Source organism: Pagrus pagrus (genome assembly GCF_965226575.1).
Source record: "Pagrus pagrus genome assembly, chromosome: 8".
Lineage (NCBI taxonomy): Eukaryota > Metazoa > Chordata > Actinopteri > Spariformes > Sparidae > Pagrus > Pagrus pagrus.
The window spans coordinates 24,851,066-24,869,173 of NC_140192.1; the positions used below are offsets into that span (position 1 = coordinate 24,851,066).

General features: G+C 44.2%; 1 protein-coding gene across 1 annotated transcript; it reads left to right on the forward strand.

The window, feature by feature from the left end:
• The first annotated feature begins 1,245 nt into the window (after positions 1-1,245).
• disp3 (dispatched RND transporter family member 3) lies at positions 1,246-16,529 on the forward strand. The gene is made up of 22 exons (XM_084360300.1): positions 1,246-1,386; positions 1,632-1,727; positions 5,707-6,708; positions 6,804-7,023; positions 7,112-7,248; positions 7,389-7,523; positions 8,371-8,531; positions 8,708-8,847; positions 8,970-9,061; positions 9,187-9,351; positions 9,715-9,876; positions 9,965-10,105; positions 10,202-10,338; positions 10,450-10,619; positions 10,713-10,843; positions 11,139-11,323; positions 11,411-11,537; positions 12,311-12,456; positions 12,569-12,728; positions 12,815-12,928; positions 13,024-13,196; positions 13,391-16,529. Exons 1-22 carry the CDS (start codon positions 1,323-1,325, stop codon positions 13,745-13,747), a joined length of 4,215 nt encoding a protein of 1,404 aa, XP_084216426.1. The 5' UTR covers positions 1,246-1,322; the 3' UTR covers positions 13,748-16,529.
• The last annotated feature ends 1,579 nt before the right edge of the window (positions 16,530-18,108 follow it).

The following is an 18,108-nucleotide window of genomic DNA, read 5'->3' on the forward strand; positions in this document are numbered from 1 at the left end:
GTGACTGAAAAAGTCTGTTTGGTCAGATCCGTCACAGCGGTGCCAACAGCGTGAAGACAAGGTGTCCTGAAGGGTGCCAACACAAACATGCAAACACACATATTGACAGTGACATGAGCTAGGGCTAGGCAATAAACATGATATATATTGTTATCATGATATGAGACTTTATATCATCTTAGATTCTGGATATCGTCATATGACAGTTGTCTTCCTGGTTTTAAAGGCTGTCATTTTCTAAATACCAAACTGTTCTACTTGATCTAATACTTTACCCACTTAGTAATTATATCTACATTAATGATAGTTATTAATCAATAATTATGTTAATGTTTTGTAAAAGCGCCATTAATATTTTTGCAATATTGAAATCAAGGTATTCAGTCAAAAATATTCTTATATTTCATTTTATTGCTTTTGAGGAGATTTTAAAAAAAAATCAAGATATATATCATGTATCGTTGATATCACAATAATATTTTAAGGCCATGTCGCCCAGCCCTAACATGAGCACAAAACTCCTAACCTGTCCTGTTTGTGTATGACTCCACACTGCACCATCAACTATGCAAAGAGCTACTTCGGGGTGAAACTTCATCCACTTTATCTAACTTTTACTTTAAAATTAACTTTATCCGCTCCCATTTAGATGATGGATTACTGCCTTTTGTTGTCAAGGCAATCCAAGTTAAACCGGCGCAGAGGTTGAGAAGTGAGGTGATGGATGAGTAGATTGTGGCAGTAAGAGAGGCGAGCCGGTCATTAATGTTAGATGAGAGAGAGTGAGGGCCCTACAGTGCGAGAGAACGCATTATTGGCAGCACAACAAGTCAAATCAGTGCTGGATTTATAAACTCCTGCACCAGTGATGCACACATACATCAGACTGAATGGCTTCATGTCATCAGCTGTGAGAGCACCGCGTTTGACTAGAACAAATAACTACAAGCTAATAAACTCTTACTTCAGGTGATTATTTTAAATTGCCTTCACTTTGTCTCCCACTGTAGCCAGTTATTTTCATCACCCCCTCTTATAACACACCCCACCTCCCCACCGACTGAGACTAGACTAGACCATACCAACACTGACTCAAATAGAGGGGGCTGTGCTGCAATATCATGACAGCTGAATAATACTGCTCTCATAAAACCCGCTGAATTAAAGTGGAACTAGTCCAAAACACATTTTGAGTCGGTTACAAGATCCCCCCAGGCTCACCTGCCTTCCAAAAGCAGTTCACAGAGGTTCCCAGGCTGCATCCCCCCTCCTCGTCTTTCCTCCGCTGGTGAGCCAGTCAGCAGAGCAGGCTGAACAAAGCCATGGGAGAGAGAGGAGCATTTGGGAAGAAATGTCTCTCACTGACTCTGTCGCCTGGACAACCGGGTAAGAGAGGAGGGGAGGGTGCACGAAAGAGAGAGAGAGAGAAAGGACCGGGGCGCATAAAAGGAGAGAAAAACAACACATTATTAACTGCTGAGATTAGAGGATTCCTTAAGAGAGTGTGTGTGTGTGTTGGGCGAGAAGTGGATTTTTGTGTGTGAAGGTTCCCTTGGTGTCTCTCTCTCTCTTGATGAGTTATTAACTATGACAATAAAGCGGTAAATGATTGTTTTCTTTCTCCACACCAGAGCATGGAGGGGATGAAATTGCAGAGCACAAGTTCAGCCCATCACAAGTGGACCCAGAAGGCCTGAACGCTCCACCTGTAATTCTCGTCTCACCTGGTAAGTGTCTCCAGACATTTGCTGTGATTTTGAGGCTTTTGTTTTTGCCTGATTTATTGCTAAACATATAAACTATTGGGGTGGGGGGGGGAGTAAGCTGTGCAATTATCAGGAGAATGACAGAGAAAGTCAAAGAAATCAATAAAAGCTTATCCTATCTGCCTGCAGGCAGCTTGGAGTGCAAGCATCCTTCATCCGAGTAACTCTGAAGCAGATAAGTTTTGGGGAAATTAGCTCCATTGTGTGTTTAAATTTGTTGTTTATATGCTGGCAGATAAAAAAACCAAACTAGAATCACTGTAGAACGAGGAGTATTTATTCAATTTTGTTCCAGAGAGTGAGAGAAAATGCACGATACAGCCACAGGATGCTTCAGGCACCATGCACAGTGCTTTTACGCCTCCTTCAGTGCGAGCGTGATTTCATCGACAATAAGAAAATGAACACCGCTGTTAGGTGCAAATAGATCTCGAGAGTTTGACTTGACTCCTGATTCCCAGTGCGCAAAGAAAAGAAGTCACGTCTGCTATAAACATACTGCTGAGCACTCATGCATAAGGAATATATTCATAGAGCACTAGAGCTGAAATCAATGCCCCCGTAAATGAGGTGGTATGCTGGCTGAGTTTACACCAGGCTGAATGTGTGTGTGTGTGGGGCAGGAGGCAGCATGTGATATCCATATTGGATGAGATGGAGAGGAGATAAACTGGAGGAGAAAGGTGTTATTTTTAGCTGCTGTCAGTAATGAAGGTTACAAATCTCTCACCTTTGTGGACAAGATAGAGACATCGAGAAGAAGCAGCAAGATAGCAGGGAGGAAAAGGGCAAGGGAGTGAGGGATGGTGAGCCAAGGGAGGGAAGAGAGCGATGATTATAGGTGATGGGTTCAGGCTCACAGCTCTCTCCTCACCTTTCAGACACAACCCAGAGATGTAGTGGAGGGTAAAAGCGCTGACTCTCAACTTAACCACCTCTTTATCGGAGGAAAAAATACATACGAAAATCTAGTGCGGTGGAGCTTATGTTTCCCCCTCAGTTTTTGCTCACAACTCGCTGAACACGACACACGAGACAGCATCTCTGGAGTCCGTCAGATACAGCTGCTGCGCTTCAAACAAGCAGGCAGGTACAGCGTGGCCACCTGAGCGGCACTTGTTTAATAAAAAATTCAATAAGAAAAGCTTCTCAGAAAGTTCAAAATTGAGTTTTATGTGAGGGAAGGCGAGGGTGTCCAATACACGGTCACACAGCGTCCGTAATACAAGAGCAGGTTCGTCTTTGAAGCGATAAATACAAGATTTCATACCTCTGAAGCTGCAAATAAATGTTGATTTCAGGCCTCAGTGAATTTATCTGTCCCCAGTTTTGAGTTTAAAACTACATCACAGACAAAGAAACCCAGCCTCACTATTAAGTGCAACGTAGCTTTAATATGGACTGAGCCATATGGTAGGCAGCTTTCATTCCGATGAATACAGAAGGCGCGATGCCAAATTACACTCTATTTTTAATCCACACCTGCAAAGGGTTTAAATTGACTGTTCTCCTAATCTTGGATGTACAATTCTGGGAGCTTGTAAACACATTAGTTATACCAGGCTCCGTGCTGACTGCTCGCAGTGCTTTGCAGCTGTACACCGCTCATAATTATTGAACATGAGGTGCAATGTTCTTGGATGCGAAGAAATGTCAGAACCGTCAAGAGGAGAGAAAACAATGTGTCCCTGAGGCTGTGAATCATAGCTGTAGTTATCTTTTTCTCCACTTTACACGCGTGCTGTCTGTTCTAAAGTACACAGCAGGTAAAGAGGAATCAGCAGTCCTCTGTCTTAATGTCTGATAGGCACCGTGTCTGCATATCTCTAATGAGTTCCTCAGACTGTCATAGTTTGACGTCTGAGTCACCAATCCGCCTGTTTTGATGTTGAAACGGACACAGACATGGAACCGTGGAGATTCTCAGATAGTCATCTCATTAGGTATTGAAATGAATATTAAACAGCAGAAAACTTCTTTTCACAGATTTCTGAGGTGTTGGTTGGTTAGAGGGTGACAGCTGTGGTGTGTGTGTGTGTGTGTGTGTGGCTTCAGTCATTCCCCAGGCTTTTCTTCCCTCCATTACACTTCTCTCGTTATATTTTCTCTGCGTGCCTCCTCTCATCCACTGCTGATGAGAGCTCCATCATCAAAACAAGCTGGAGAGGCAGAGATGAAATGTAACAGGATTACAATAATCTAATTAGCAAAATTAGCAGCTGCGTTCCATTTCATTTACTGTAAATGCACAATTATATCTCGCATATTTTTCTGTGAGGGATTGGTCACATAATTGGTCGTATTACTTGGACAGAAAAACGTTTGAAGGGGAAAAAGCGGATAACAGTGTGTTATGAAATAACAACGCTCATTTTGAAATAACAGCCTGTGATGGGTGCAGATACGCAGTCATAATGCTCCCCAAATTACGGCCTGTAGAAAGAAACACATTGTCCTTATTGTTATAGAAATACAAGGAATCCAAAAGTAACTGAAAATACAGATGATTTTGTTGTGATTGCATGTTTTCTCCCCCTAAAACCAAACTTTTTCTACCACCATTAATTAATTTGTCCTCTAAAACGAGGAGGGAGTTCATGTTCGTACTGCGTGTGCAGATGCTGGTCCGCTGCACTCCCATTATAAAAGGGCACTGGTGTCCTTGTCTGTGTGCAGTAGGATGACACGATGATTAATAAAAGGAAATGTTGTACGGATTATAAAAGGCCCCAAAATAGGCCTGTTTTTCACAGAGTATTAGACACAGTGTCGTTTTTGGTTCTCGACTCAACAGGCTTTCTTATCTCCTCCATGAAAGAAAAAATCCTGCATAAGGCCACATTAGCATATATAAGTCCTGTGGACATTTGAGAACATTAAAATCTCTCACAGAGTGACAAACCATAGAGCTGAGGCTGATAACGATGTTGCCATGAAGTGCATCCATTATCATTGAACTGTGGTCTGACTTTGTGGACACAGCGTCGGCGCACACGCAGGGATTTTCTGCAGCAGACATGAGCACATTTTCTTCATGCTCATTCAGGTGTAAGAGCGCAAGCAAAAATCCCATATATCATCAAGCCTGCAGTTCATTTGGAGCTCAACGGTTCATCTTTCTAAACACCACAAGTCTTGGTCATTTTTACAAATATTGATTTAATGGTAAAACTTGTAAATTCTTCTTTTCATGATGGATTTTCACTTCAGCTACGGAGCCGAGTGCAGCTATCTTTTACACATAATCAAAATTCACTGTCTTACCTGGCTGACCTTAAAGCATACTTCTATGGGGACCAGATAAATTGCTGCAGTTAGCAGGCTCACTGCCACCTGAATGCAAACTGCCTGTAGTATCTTGTGTGTGGAGGAGTGGGCACCTATTGACACTATTAGTCAAAGGTTGCCCATCACAGACAGATAAACCCTCTCTTATTCCACAACTGTCTAATATCCCACTTGCTCTTCTTGTCAGTAATTAGACAAGTGAGATGATTTAATTTGCAGCAGAGCAGCGGACACAGCCACTCTGACTGCTGATATGTAGAAAGCCACCAGCGCTGTGTCAGACTCTCTCTGGGTGATAATGGCTCGAAAGAGAGAAGAATTAAATCACAGCTTTTAGCCTGTCTCACCCCCAAGCTCTTGTGATCAGCATCTTAAAGCAGGATTCAGCAGACCATTTTATCTTCCAAGCCCTTGAGAGAAAAAGGTCTCCCTTCCTCTGTTTGCTCCAAGCGAGACAGTGGAAGCCCTTCCTTGACAGCTGCTTGAGGACAGACTTAATTCTCACGTCTTTACTTTGGAAGTAACCTTGTCCTTCATTTTGTCAGCTGCTGGTAGCTCAGACGTCTATTTTGTGCTCGTGCTTACCTGCCCGAGAGGAAGGGGTGGTGCTTTAAGTGAGCGATGATTAGAAGGTGTTTTGTGTCCCTGACAGGTGCCAGCATGGATGTGGAGGATGAGCCGCTGCTGTTTCAAACCAGCTGGGGAGGGGAGGAGGAGGATGAAGAGGACGAGGAGGAGGAGGAAGATGATGGAGGAGTGCGTGCAGGAAGGCAGAGATGTTACTCTGAGGAGGCTGGGGTTTGTGGGCTGTGGAGGGCAGTAGGGTGGGTGTACACACAGCCCTGTGCCAGCGGAGTGGTTTTAGGGGTAGTTGTCCTGCTACCATGCGCCCTGTTTGCCTACATGCTCCTCTACTGCCCTCCTCTGGACATAGACCTCTCCTACAGTGCCTTCGAGGTTCACAGTCACTTCTCCGCCGAGCGCTTCGATGCCCTCACCATCGCTGTGAAGACTCAGCTGGGGTCCTGGGACAGACGTAGGCGAGACTTAGATGACAGAGAGTCTGAGGCCCTGCGAGAGCTTCTGCTGGAGAAGCTGGGCAGAGACGGACTGTTCAACAGGACAGATAACGAAGGCACGAGGTCATCTACTCCTCAAAACGAGCCTTTAAATGCAGGAGATGATCAGAAGAGGGGAGCAGCAGGCAGAGATGAAAGGACAGAGCCTCATTTGGGTCAGGAGGAAATGGGCAAGCACAAGAGCTCAGATCACAGAGCCGAGGAGGACGAAGAGATGCCGTGGGATGGAAATTCCACTTTGCCGCTCATTAGGAGGCGCAGGTCTGCTCCCAATTACTACATGCAGACCCAGGCTCTGTGGAGGATCGAGCTGGTGTTTGTGGCCCAAGGGAATGGTGATCGTAACATCTTCACCCCAGAACGTCTGCAGACGATTCACCATGTGGAGCGTCTGCTCATGCAGCACCCACAGTTCCATCAGTTCTGCTGGAAGCCTCTGGAGATGCTGAGGGATCTTCCTCTGGGGCCGTCCTACTGCTCCCCACCCAGCTCGCTTCTGTCTTACCTGTACCCCAGTGAGAGAGGAGGGAAGATATACTATGATGGCATGGGCCCAGATCTTGCTGATATTCAAGGTGAGTCCACAGTGAAGAAGGTGGTTTTTGATGATAAAGGAGTCCCTGTTTAGAGTCCTCCTAACAGTGCTGATTTGCCATGTATGCATTTCCAGGTTCTCTGAGTCTGGCCATCACCCACCCACAGTTCTACTGGTACGTGGATGAGAGTCTCTCTCCTGAGCATCTCTCCTCCTCTCTCTTGCGTAGTGAGATCCACTTCGGAGCTCCTCTGCCTTCCTACTACTCACTGCAAGACCGAGCTGACGAGCAAAGATCTCGCTTCAAAAACTTTGTGGTTCAGTATGCAGACATCCTGGCCAAGCAATCTACCAGGTCAGGAGAAAATGACTGCAACATAGGACATTTATTACAGTTATTGCAGTTGAAATCTGATGTTTTATGTCTGCTCCTCTTGTCCCAGCCAGGTGAAGGTGCTGTATGGGGGGACAGAGCTGTTTGATGACGAGGTCAGACACACCTTCCACAATGACATGATGCTGGCTGTCATCAGTGGAGCCTGCATCACTGTGCTCGTCTATGTCCTTACCTCCTTTTCTGGTACAGTATGATCTGTTCCTTATTCCAGTTGCGTTTGTGTGTGCATAGCTGGATGTTTGAGCCTGTTACTGTCAGTCACTTGGTTGTGCATTTTCACAAGCGCCTTACTGATCTCTTGTTGATTTCTTGTCTCTCTGCAGTGTTTCTGACGTTCTTTGGACTCGCTAGCATCGGACTGAGCTGCCTTTTGGCTCTTTTCCTGTACCATGTTGTCTTTGGTGTGAGGTACCTGGGCATCCTCAATGGAGTTGCTGCCTTTGTCATCATCGGCATTGGTAAGATGAGAAGATAAGAAATACACCAATTTGTTCATTAAAGGGAAAGGTCGACGCTTTGGAAAATACCCTTATTTGCTTTCTTGCCAAGAGTCAGATGAGAAGATGGATACCACCCTCATGTCTGAATGTCATGTCTCACCTGGTTAGCTTAGCTTAGCATAAAAACTGGAAACAGGGAAAAACAGTTAGCATGGCTCTGTGCAAAACGGTGATAAACTCCGCTTACAAACATCTCTAAAGCTCACAAATTAACATGGCGAGGTTTGTTCAGGACTATTTCTTGGTCTGAATACTTCACTTCCTGAAGTGACAAGATTAACAAAATACAGCAACTTGTTATAATCTCTTATACCCTGCACTCATATCTGGTTGCAGGCGTTAACAAAAAACTAAATAGAAACAGCTTATCTTCTCGCTGATGGTCTCATTTGCTTTAATAGGTCATATGGAGGCATCGGTATCAAAATGAGACTTTCATAACCAGTTTAAAACTCTTTGTAGTAACTTTAAATTTTGATTATTCACATTTTTTTTTATCAAATTATCCAAAATTAAACAATATTTGAGGACTTTACTGGCAAATTGTGAGACTGTCTTGTCTTTGTCAGTATACCTCCTTGTTTTTATTTTATATTTCTTTTTTCCTTTTTCTTGTTTTGTTTTGACTCAGTGTAAAACCCTGACAAGCACCATCCTCCACATGTTCTCATCTAGCTCTCAGCAAGAAATTTAGAAAACAAGTCAAACTTTTCCTTTAAAAAGGTTGAAAAAACAAAAAAACACCTCAGTACATGTACAATCATATGTAATAAGGCAGCTCTTCTGTTCTCTCACTGTTGCTCAGGGGTGGATGATGTATTTGTGTTCATCAGCACCTTCAGACAGGCGTCTCATCTGCGTCAGCCGCAGCAGCGGATGCTCTACACAATTAAAACAGCTGGCCGTGCTACTTTCCTCACCTCCTTCACCACTGCGGCTGCATATGCTGCTAACACCTTCTCTCAGGTAATCGTGGGAGAGTAATGCACCCGTTAATAGAATTCTGTACCGCGGGTGTAAATGACTCCTCTGCTCTGGATGAATAGAAGTGCCTCTCTCAGCAGACAGCCATTTTCATGCGATAAGCTCAAATTGAATGTTTCAAGGTCCTTTACACTGTGCCTCGTTGAACTGGCTCTTAGATCCCAGCCGTGCATGACTTCGGCCTTTTCATGGCGCTCATTGTCAGCTGCTGCTGGCTCTGTGTGTCCGTCCTGATGCCAGCAGCGCTGTGTGTCTGGACTGAGTGTGTGGAGCCTCAGGAACATGCCTGGTTGAATCGGTGAGTCGTTTTTTCTCCCTTACTTTTGTGTGTGATGTTATTTGTGCATGCTGTGCGACACCGCAGGCGAGATGTAATCCCTTCTGCTGTCTCTCTCCCTAAACTTCCTCCTCCCTCCGTAGCTGGAAGCGGTTTTCAGGCCTGTCAGCAAGCCACAGCCCTTTGTCAGATGAGGATGACGATGTGGCACTTCTGTCAGTGGAGATGGAGCCAGGTGAGATTATTATCTTCCTAGCATTGGATGAGTGATGGGGGGGAGAATGGGGAAAGGTAATGAGTCCAGGCTGTAAAGCGCTTCTGTCCTGGCACCACTAAGCCCCCTGTCTTTGTTTCGATCAGGCTCCTGTGACACAGACGGCGATGCAGCCATTCTTTCCCTGTCAGTGGAGACACCTCTGTCCCCTCCAGGGCAGAGGCATGTGGGTGTGGTGAGCACGAATCTCCAGTGGGCCCTGAAGCACCTGGTGGCAGAGCCAGCTGTGAAGCGACGAAAGCTTGTTCTAGGTGAGATTTGATATAAGAACTCAAGAGATTTTGACAGGGCTAAGAAAAACCTAAAAAGACGAGGGAGATATTTCTATCATCGGATTTTTGTAGATTTTATCTGCCGAGCTCTTTATCTATGTTTTAGACATGAGCGTAACCTCCAGCTCAAACTGTTGAAGCAATGCAGTAATCTCTCTGCAGCCTGAGGGATCTGTCAGTGGAAGAACAAGCAGCTATCATGAAGTATTCATCCTCTCTCTTTGCAGGAGTGACTGTAATTGATCCCTGCTCCCTGCTCCTGGTCTGTCCCTCAGCTGCTCTATCTACTCCATCAGACCCTCCTCTCTGCCATTGTTTATTACCATCTTCCTGTCTGCCCAGGTGTCTTCCTCCTGGTTCTGCTCTTATCTGCTGGCTGCTGTTGTCTCCTGAGGCCGGCCACACACGCCCCCCTTCTTTTCCGCCGCGACACGAACCTCCAGACTCTGCTGGCTCTGAGGAGCAACCTCAGCGGTCAAGGCATCTCCTGCCCGATGTGCTCAGGTGAGACTGTGGCAGGGATGGAAACGGTCTCGCCAGTTAACCTCCGAGATCCAGGATAAATATCTGAGTTGCATCTTGTGTCCTGCAGGTGTGTTCATGGAGAAGCCGCACCCTTTGTACACCCACACTTCCTCATCATCTTTCAAGTTCTCCACACATCAGCAGACCCCGATCACAACAACCACCACTGCTCCTCGGAGTTCAGTAAAATCAAGCACTAATCAAACAGGTAAAACATCCAGCACATTAAAAAAAAAAAAAATCAACTTATTTAAAACTGGTTCCACTTTTTAAAAAATTTTGCACTTTGTACTGCTTTTTTTAGGCCCTTTAATTACAGTGTACATATCAAAGTTGGACCTCGGAGCCTCTCCAACCCTTTACCGCTTCTCCCTTAACACCAGCACTCCCTCCCCGTGGAAGTTATGCAGCACAGAGCACCAAGAGGTGTCATCATTTCAGGTTAGGGAGCAAAAAACTCGATTATTATTTTCTTTAATAAGTTGTAATGTCTCCCAACTGTCACATGTGCTGCTAAAGCGGCGTGTAACTAATTTTGTTTTATCTGAATAGGCTTATAATCAGCCCCGCAGCAATTACACCACCAGAATGACAGTGTGTGTTTCCCATGTGTACCACCCGTACCCCAGCTGGATGATCACATCCACCTCATGTGACCCCCGTCATGGCTGGACGCCAGAGTTTTCCTTTTATGCAGCATCGTCTCCGCAGCAGCACAGCAGGTGAAAACGCGAGTGAGGAAAAATCATATTAAATGGACTGTCGTGTTGTTTTAGTGGACAATCTGTCATTCCAGCCTTGCTTTCCCCTCTTAGGAAGCTTTTTTATGCCCAGCGCCGCCTGAGACCTCACCCCAGCCGAGTGTGTGTCAGCCCTCCTGGCTGTGGCATCAGTTCCGGGCCTGATGGACCCACACGGGGAACCTTTTATACTCCTCTCCCCAGTGGTGAGCAAGCTGGTGTCACAGTGTCAGAAAGTGTCATTAACATAAAGATAGTTTGTTAGCCCATCAGGAAAACTATTTTCCCCGCATGTGTCACACTGCTCAAATGTCTTTGTTATTCATTCTCATTGAGGCTTGGAAATAGAGAAAATGCAGTGATGTGACACTTCTTTCAAATATAGCTCGTTTAAGTGGCACTCTCTGAATTCACTGGAGGATTTTAACAGTGCTCGACTGGTACTCATATTTATTACTGTATAAATAAGTGCTGTTTAGTGATTTTTCTCTATTTTCAAAGATCCTTCGTCTGCTGCAAAAAAGAAAACATCCAAAACACTTGGCTTTAACCCATGCAGCGGCGGAGCATGTGGCCATCCGGCGGTGCGTCCTCTGGTCGACACTGGGGCGATGGTTTTTGTCGTGTTTGGCATCTTGGGAATCAACCGAACTGAACGCAGGGACAACCACGTCATTGGAGATATGGTGAGGGTCACACCAGTGTCAGTATGTCTGACAGATTTGTAAATGATGTTCTCATGTGGTTGACGTTGTGTTTAATTCTCTCCAAAGGGCAGCATCATATTGGATCCAGACTTTGATATTTTCCAGGAAATGGGGCATCTTTGTCAAATGTGTAAATCTATTAGTGCCAACAAACAACTTGTGAAGCCCGGAGGAGCGCAGTGTTTGCCGTCAGGTAACAGCAAAATCTTTTATTTTAGAATAGAATATCATCAAACAATAATATTAAACTTTATCAAGCTAATATAGTTCAAGCTCAAGTGCCAAAAAAGCAGTTGTTCCTGTGATCATTTCAAAGCTGGGAAGTAACAAAGTACAAATACTTTGTGACTGTACCCACACTTTTCAGGTATTTGTACTTTACTTGAGTATTTATTTTCCTGATAACTTTTTACTTTTACTCCTTATGCGTTACTTTGGTTTTAATGCATTTATCTAATATAAATGTAATAGATTATTGTTATTTTGCACTTCGCCTTCCCAACATCACAAGACTGATTTCAGCCCATCAGTGCACACCACGCACAGCAGACGTAGCAAGACAAAACAACAAAAGACGTAACAAACAGAAACGGACAGAGAGGGAGACTTGAATAGGGAGAAAAAGCGTGTTAGTGTCTCGTATCTGCAGAGACCCTGCAGCCCTGTCTGGTCCATGTCTTCTGGTTGGTAATTTGATGACTGGCTATTACTGTACCTCCATGTATAAGATTTTGATGTCCATTTTTTACTATTAGCAATAGCATTAGCACTTCGATAATCGATAATGAAAATAATCAGTAGCTGCAACTCTGAAAATTGAATTTAACTGGCATAAAACTGGAATATACCGTGCTTGACATAACATCTGAACAAAAAGAAGATAAAGCATGACATGAAATACAAATCAAACAATCATAAATAGTGAATGAACGTGTGTACAATGTAATGTCCTCCTTCTGTTCTCAGGCAATAAACTATCGTCTATTCTGCCTCTGCTTCATCCTGAGTGTCACTCTCTCCCTGAACCCAACCTGCTCCCGGGGCAGCTCTCCCACGGCGCGGTGGGAATGCATGGGGGGAAAGTCCGCTGGCTGTCCATGGCCTTTGAGTCGGTGAGTCCCTTCATCTTTCAGCTTTCATCTCCCGGCATCACAGTGCAGCACATTTCCACATCGCTTTCAGCTGTTGCTGTGTCTAACGCTCTGCCTCTCCTCTCTCTGCAAGACCACATACAAAGGGAAATCCTCCTTTCAGACCTACTCTGACTTCCTCCAGTGGGAGAACTTCATCCAGGAGCAGCTCGCCTCCCTCCCGCAGTCCTCCGCCCTGCAGCGGGGCTTCCAAACCTGCGAGCACTGGAAGCAGATCTTCATGGAAATCATAGGCAAGTGAGATTGCATGTCTGAGAGGTGTTGGTTTCTTTTTTCTGCAAACGGAAAAATTAAATCCGATGATATACTGCTCTTGTAGGTGTGGAGAGTGCCCTCTGGAGTCTGCTGCTGTCCCTGGCCATATGTGTGGCAGCTGTGTCTGTGTTTACTGCACATCTTCTGCTGCTGCTGCCAGTGCTCATAACCATTCTAGGTAAGAGACGCAGCTGTAGATTTGGAGGCGACCCTCGGAAATGTGTTTTAAGACTAAATATTCAGGCCTAATTGTGAGTTTCTGGCCTTCAACAGGCGTGATCTGTCTGGTGGTGGCGCTCATGTATTGGCTGGGCTGGGAGATGGGAGCAGTGGAGGCCATTTCTCTGTCCATACTCGTGGGATCCTCGGTGGATTACTGTCTGCACCTGGTGGAGGGATACCTGCTGGCTGGGGAGACCCTTCCCTCCACGCCTGGTTGTAACTCGGTATGGGAGTGTAAATTTGATCCCCAGCAGCGATTATGAGCAATTAGAAAACCTTCCACAGCATGTTTCCTGTTTACACACATGCTGAAACGAGCTAATGACTAAGATTTAGAATTTAATAAGACAAGAAGCGCCCTGAAGGCTCATGAATAAAGAGGAGCGGCTCCTCTTATTAAACCGTGTTGTGTTTGCAGGAGCCTCCGGTCGAGAGGCAGAGGCGGACCCTGGAGGCAGTGAACCATGTGGGCGTTGCCATAGTGTCCAGCGCCGTCACCACAGTAATCTCCACAGTCCCTCTCTTCTTCTGTGTCATTGTGCCTTTCGCCAAGTTCGGCCAGATAGTGGCCATTAACACCGCCGTCTCCATTTTGTTCACCCTGACCGTGACTGTGGCCATGCTGGCGCTCATGGCCCCTGCCAGCTTCAACAGACCCCCCGGCGCCGTGCTGAAGGCTGGCCTGGCCGTGACGGCGGCTGCAGCCTTGGGAGCGGCCGTGTGCTGGGTGGGAGGACAGCTGGGAGCGTTGGCCTGGCAATCAATCAGCGTTTAAACCACAACTGTGAGCCAACTCACACTGATGTCAGACAGAGGAGTTCCTCTGTATGCAAAAAAAACTGTAAGCACTGCATTTCCCTCCATGTTCAGGAGGAATATCAGATCAGTAAATGATCTTGAACTTTACAGCACAAAGATGTCAGAATCAGTTCCATAATTAGAAACTGTTTGTCATCATACGATCGTTTAATTTCACTTGTGTTGATCAGTGGATTGTAAGAATTACCCACTTCTAAAATATGGTGTGTAAATGACTGTGACTCACATGGTGGGTTGACGTGATGATTCAGCTGAGGTTTTTTCTTTTGATCCGTTATCGCCCTCGGCAGAGAGGTGTAGATGATCTGAGGAATAGTTGGGAAATGCCGGCTGAGTCACAGTTTTATGTCAGTGTAACTTATTCAGTTGTGAAGAGTGGCTGACTGTTCTGTGACCTGCTGTTGTGAACACTGTCGGGGCGCAGCGCTCTGACGTCCGCGAGGATTAGTGTTCCTGCTTCACATGGCTCACGGCCCTCTTGTGAAACGTCACTTTTTGTTTTCTCATAGTTGTGCACTGAATGTGTTTTCAGCCACATTTGTAACAAAGGTAATGATGTCCTAATGTGGCTTGATTTAAAGTTGTACTAGTCATATTTATATGGAGAGTTTTGTTAAATGTAATGTGTGATGTAATCGTTTCGGTAAGCTGCTCTCACACATTCTGATGCTGCCAGCACACACTTGTTCTGAAGAGTTGTGCAATACCTACCACAAGATATCAGAGGTGGAAGAAGAATTAAGATCCTTAAGTAAAAGTACTAATACCACACTGAGGAAATACTCCACTACAAGTAAAAGTTCTGCATCCAAAACTTACAGAAAAACTATGGAAGTATTATCAGTAAATCAAAAGTACTAATTGTTTTACTGTTTTTGGATCAATATTACAGCTGCAGTTTGAATGTATATGTTGCATTTTGCTGCTGTAGATGTTTAATATACCGTTAGCTATTTTAATCTACAGCAATGCGTCATATTTTATAAGATCCAAACAACAACAACTTGGGTGTTCTGTGCCCTGGCAGTGCCCAGGTAAGCTACCAGTCCACACTACGACTGGTCTGTTGTGGTCTTGAATCCAAAAGTATTGTATTTTCTCAGCTTATAAAGACTGAATCCTTCAGATTATCATAAACATCCAAAGTCACTGGACAGGAACGGTACGAAAATATGGTGATCTAGAAGGAACTAGTAACTACAGCTGTCAGACAAATGTAGTGGAGTAAAAATACAATGTTTGCACAATATTTGCGTCTGAGATGGAGAGGGGTAGAAGTGTGAAGAATAAGTTCATCAAAAAATGAAAAGCCCTCTACAAGATCTACTCACCCCCATGCAGATGGAAAGTCTGGTGAAGTTTTGTAGTCCACAAAACATTTCTGGAGCTTGGCAGCATTCTCCTAAACAACTTCATTAGATGGGGACTTGTTTTAAAACTCATGGCTCCATACAGCTCATCTGGTGTAATCCGAGTGTCGGAAAGCCCAGAGATCCCAAACTGATTTGAAACGAAGTTATTTACAACCTAAATCTTCCCTGTATGTCAGTGTTGTTCACGGCCCGCTGCCAGTGTTGCCAGATCTCGCGAGAGAAAACAAGCAACCAGCTCTATGGAAACAAACCCCAAAAAAAGCAACTTGGCTCCTCAAATAAATAAAATAAAGCCCAACAGGTGACCTAAGCTACCACATTGTGTAAGAGAGAGGCCACTTGATAACAGTATATATATATACACATTTATTTTTGTTTGCATAGGCAACAGTAAATTAACACTTGACTTGACACAAACAATAGCCCAAAAACCCGCAACTGACGATATTTGCAAGCGACTTTACAGAAAAACAAGCCCAAAGTTGCTTATAACAAGCAGACTTGGCAACTCTGCCCGCTGCCCTAACACACCTGATTCAAATGAATGGTAATTAGCGGGCTTCAGCAGAGTTTGATGAAGAGCTGTTCATTTGAATCAGGTGTGTTGGGGCAGCGAAACATCTAAAACATGCGGGGCAGGAGCTCCTGAGGGCCAAGCTAAAAGCTGTAGCGTGCACTCTATCTGAAGTGGGTGTAAATAACATCTTTTCAAATCAATTTGGGTTTTTTGTGCCATTTTGTGTTTTTTTATGTTCCCATCTACGTCAGTTGTTAAGGAGAATCCTGAGACGCTGTGAAGATCCAGAAATGTGTTGCAGACTATGAATCTTAACCTTATTTTAGAGTAGATGATGACTGAATTTTGATTTTTGGGCGAACTTATCCTTTAAAATTGCATTAAATTGAAATACTCAAGTAAAGCACAAGTACCTCAAATCTGTAATAAAGTGCAGTACTTGAGTAAATGCACTTAAGATTCCTCCCCTGCAATCATCCACTTTTATGACCCTCAGCGTGTTTATATTTTTGATCTTAAACTCCTACGAAGTCTCTATTTTTGTCATCGGCACCAGTTGAAGGAGACCTCCTGTTCGGGTCCTCAGGTGTACCCTCAGCACGCCCTCCACTGCTCTTGCAATCACTCACTGTAACAAACTCTGCTCTCTCCTCTGCTCTCACACAGTTTAGAGCACCACTCATGCACCCATCGACGCCGGCTCTGGTCTGGCCCGCAGTCAAGGTGAGGGTCATTTGTCAAACCACAATAACTGTCAGGGAGAGGGACTGACTCAACACGAGCAGTATATTTCTGTTTTGTGTGTGTGTGTTATTTGTGAATGTCAAATAAAACAGGTGCAGAAAGCCTCGGGTCGTCTCTTTTGTGAAAGCTCAGCACGGGTTTCTTCTGCATTGTTATGTAACAGAGCAGGGTGAAGGCCTGTCACTGTTTGCTTGCAGTCAGTTTACAGAGAGAGCTACAGTAGAGAGCGTCACATCTCCTGTTGTTAATTATTCATGTGAAACGGCTCAGATTTTTCATTGAATTGCAGCGCATTAAAGTTTCATGCCGGTTATTAAACAAAAGGAAGTTGTTCAGCATTCCTGCTCATTGTGATGGAAACAGAAGTAGGAGGATGTAAACAAATATTGTGAGGAGAAGCAGAAAAACCTTGGCAGACTTTTATCCCAGAGAGTCCCGTTTTATTTGACTGAGCACCAATTTATTGTGTTGCAGTAGAAAAAGGAAATAGTGTTGCAAATTATCAGTACATCTCTGCTGTCAGGTCCCTTTACATTTGCTTGAAACTGAAGACGATTTTTTTTATTCAAGGAGCACTTCTTGCATGGAGATCTCATTTACTTGCAAATGACAAGTACGTGCAGCTGGTGTCAAAAGAAATATTAAAGGGTAAGACGTTGTTTCTTGATCTAGAAATGAACCGAATTACAGTCTGTGCTTTGTGGACCACTCAGTTCTTTTCAATAGTTTCTACCTTAAAGGATAAGTCCACCCACAAATGAAAATTCAGTCATCATCTATTCACCCTCATGTCGATGGAAAGTTTTGTAGTCCACAAAACATTTTTGGAGCTTCACAGTAAAACAGTGTTGCAGCATTCTCCGAAACAACTGAAGTAGCTAGGGGACTTATTTTGAAACGTTAAAAAACTCCTCAATCCCTGAGGTGGCTGCATACAGCAAGTCAAGTGTAATCCAAGTCTCCGGAAATCCTGAGGTCCCACATTGATTTGAAAAGATGTTATTTACACCCCCTTTTAGGAAAAAAAATTTCACCAAGGGTGTAAATAACATCTTTTCAAATCAATTTGTGGTCTCAAGGATTCCAGAGACTTCGATTACTCAAGCTGATGAGATGCATAGAACCATTCTAAGATTTTTTCTCCATCTACCTCAGTTGTTCAGGAGAATGCTGCAACACTGTTTTACCGTTAAGCTTCAGAAATGTTCTGTGAAACTTCACCTGAATTTCCATCAGCACGCGGATGGTTAGACGATTAGAAAGAGAAAGAGGATTTTCATTTTTGGGTGGACTTATCTTTTAAGGTTTTTTTGTTGTAACCCTCTTTCATTTTGGTCCAAATACAAGTATGGGTTCCCTTTTTTTTAACTGTTTTTACTCTCAAGGACAACAAAATATGCTGAAAAATCAAAATGATACCCATCACAAATGTGTGAAATACCATCATGAAAAGAAAACATATGTTTATGTGAAAACGTATGGTGGTAATGGTAAGGTAACCATTCATTTCTTAATGAATGTGAAATATGTTTTGATCCATTTAAACGGAGTCTCACTTAGACTGCAGTCTTGTTTCATCTGCATGTATTTTGCAGCACTTTTCATCGGGTTGAGTTGAACAAGGGCCAATTTCAGTCGTGCCACTCTGGCAGTTTTCTGTGCTGCTCTGCTCCTCGTGTTTTC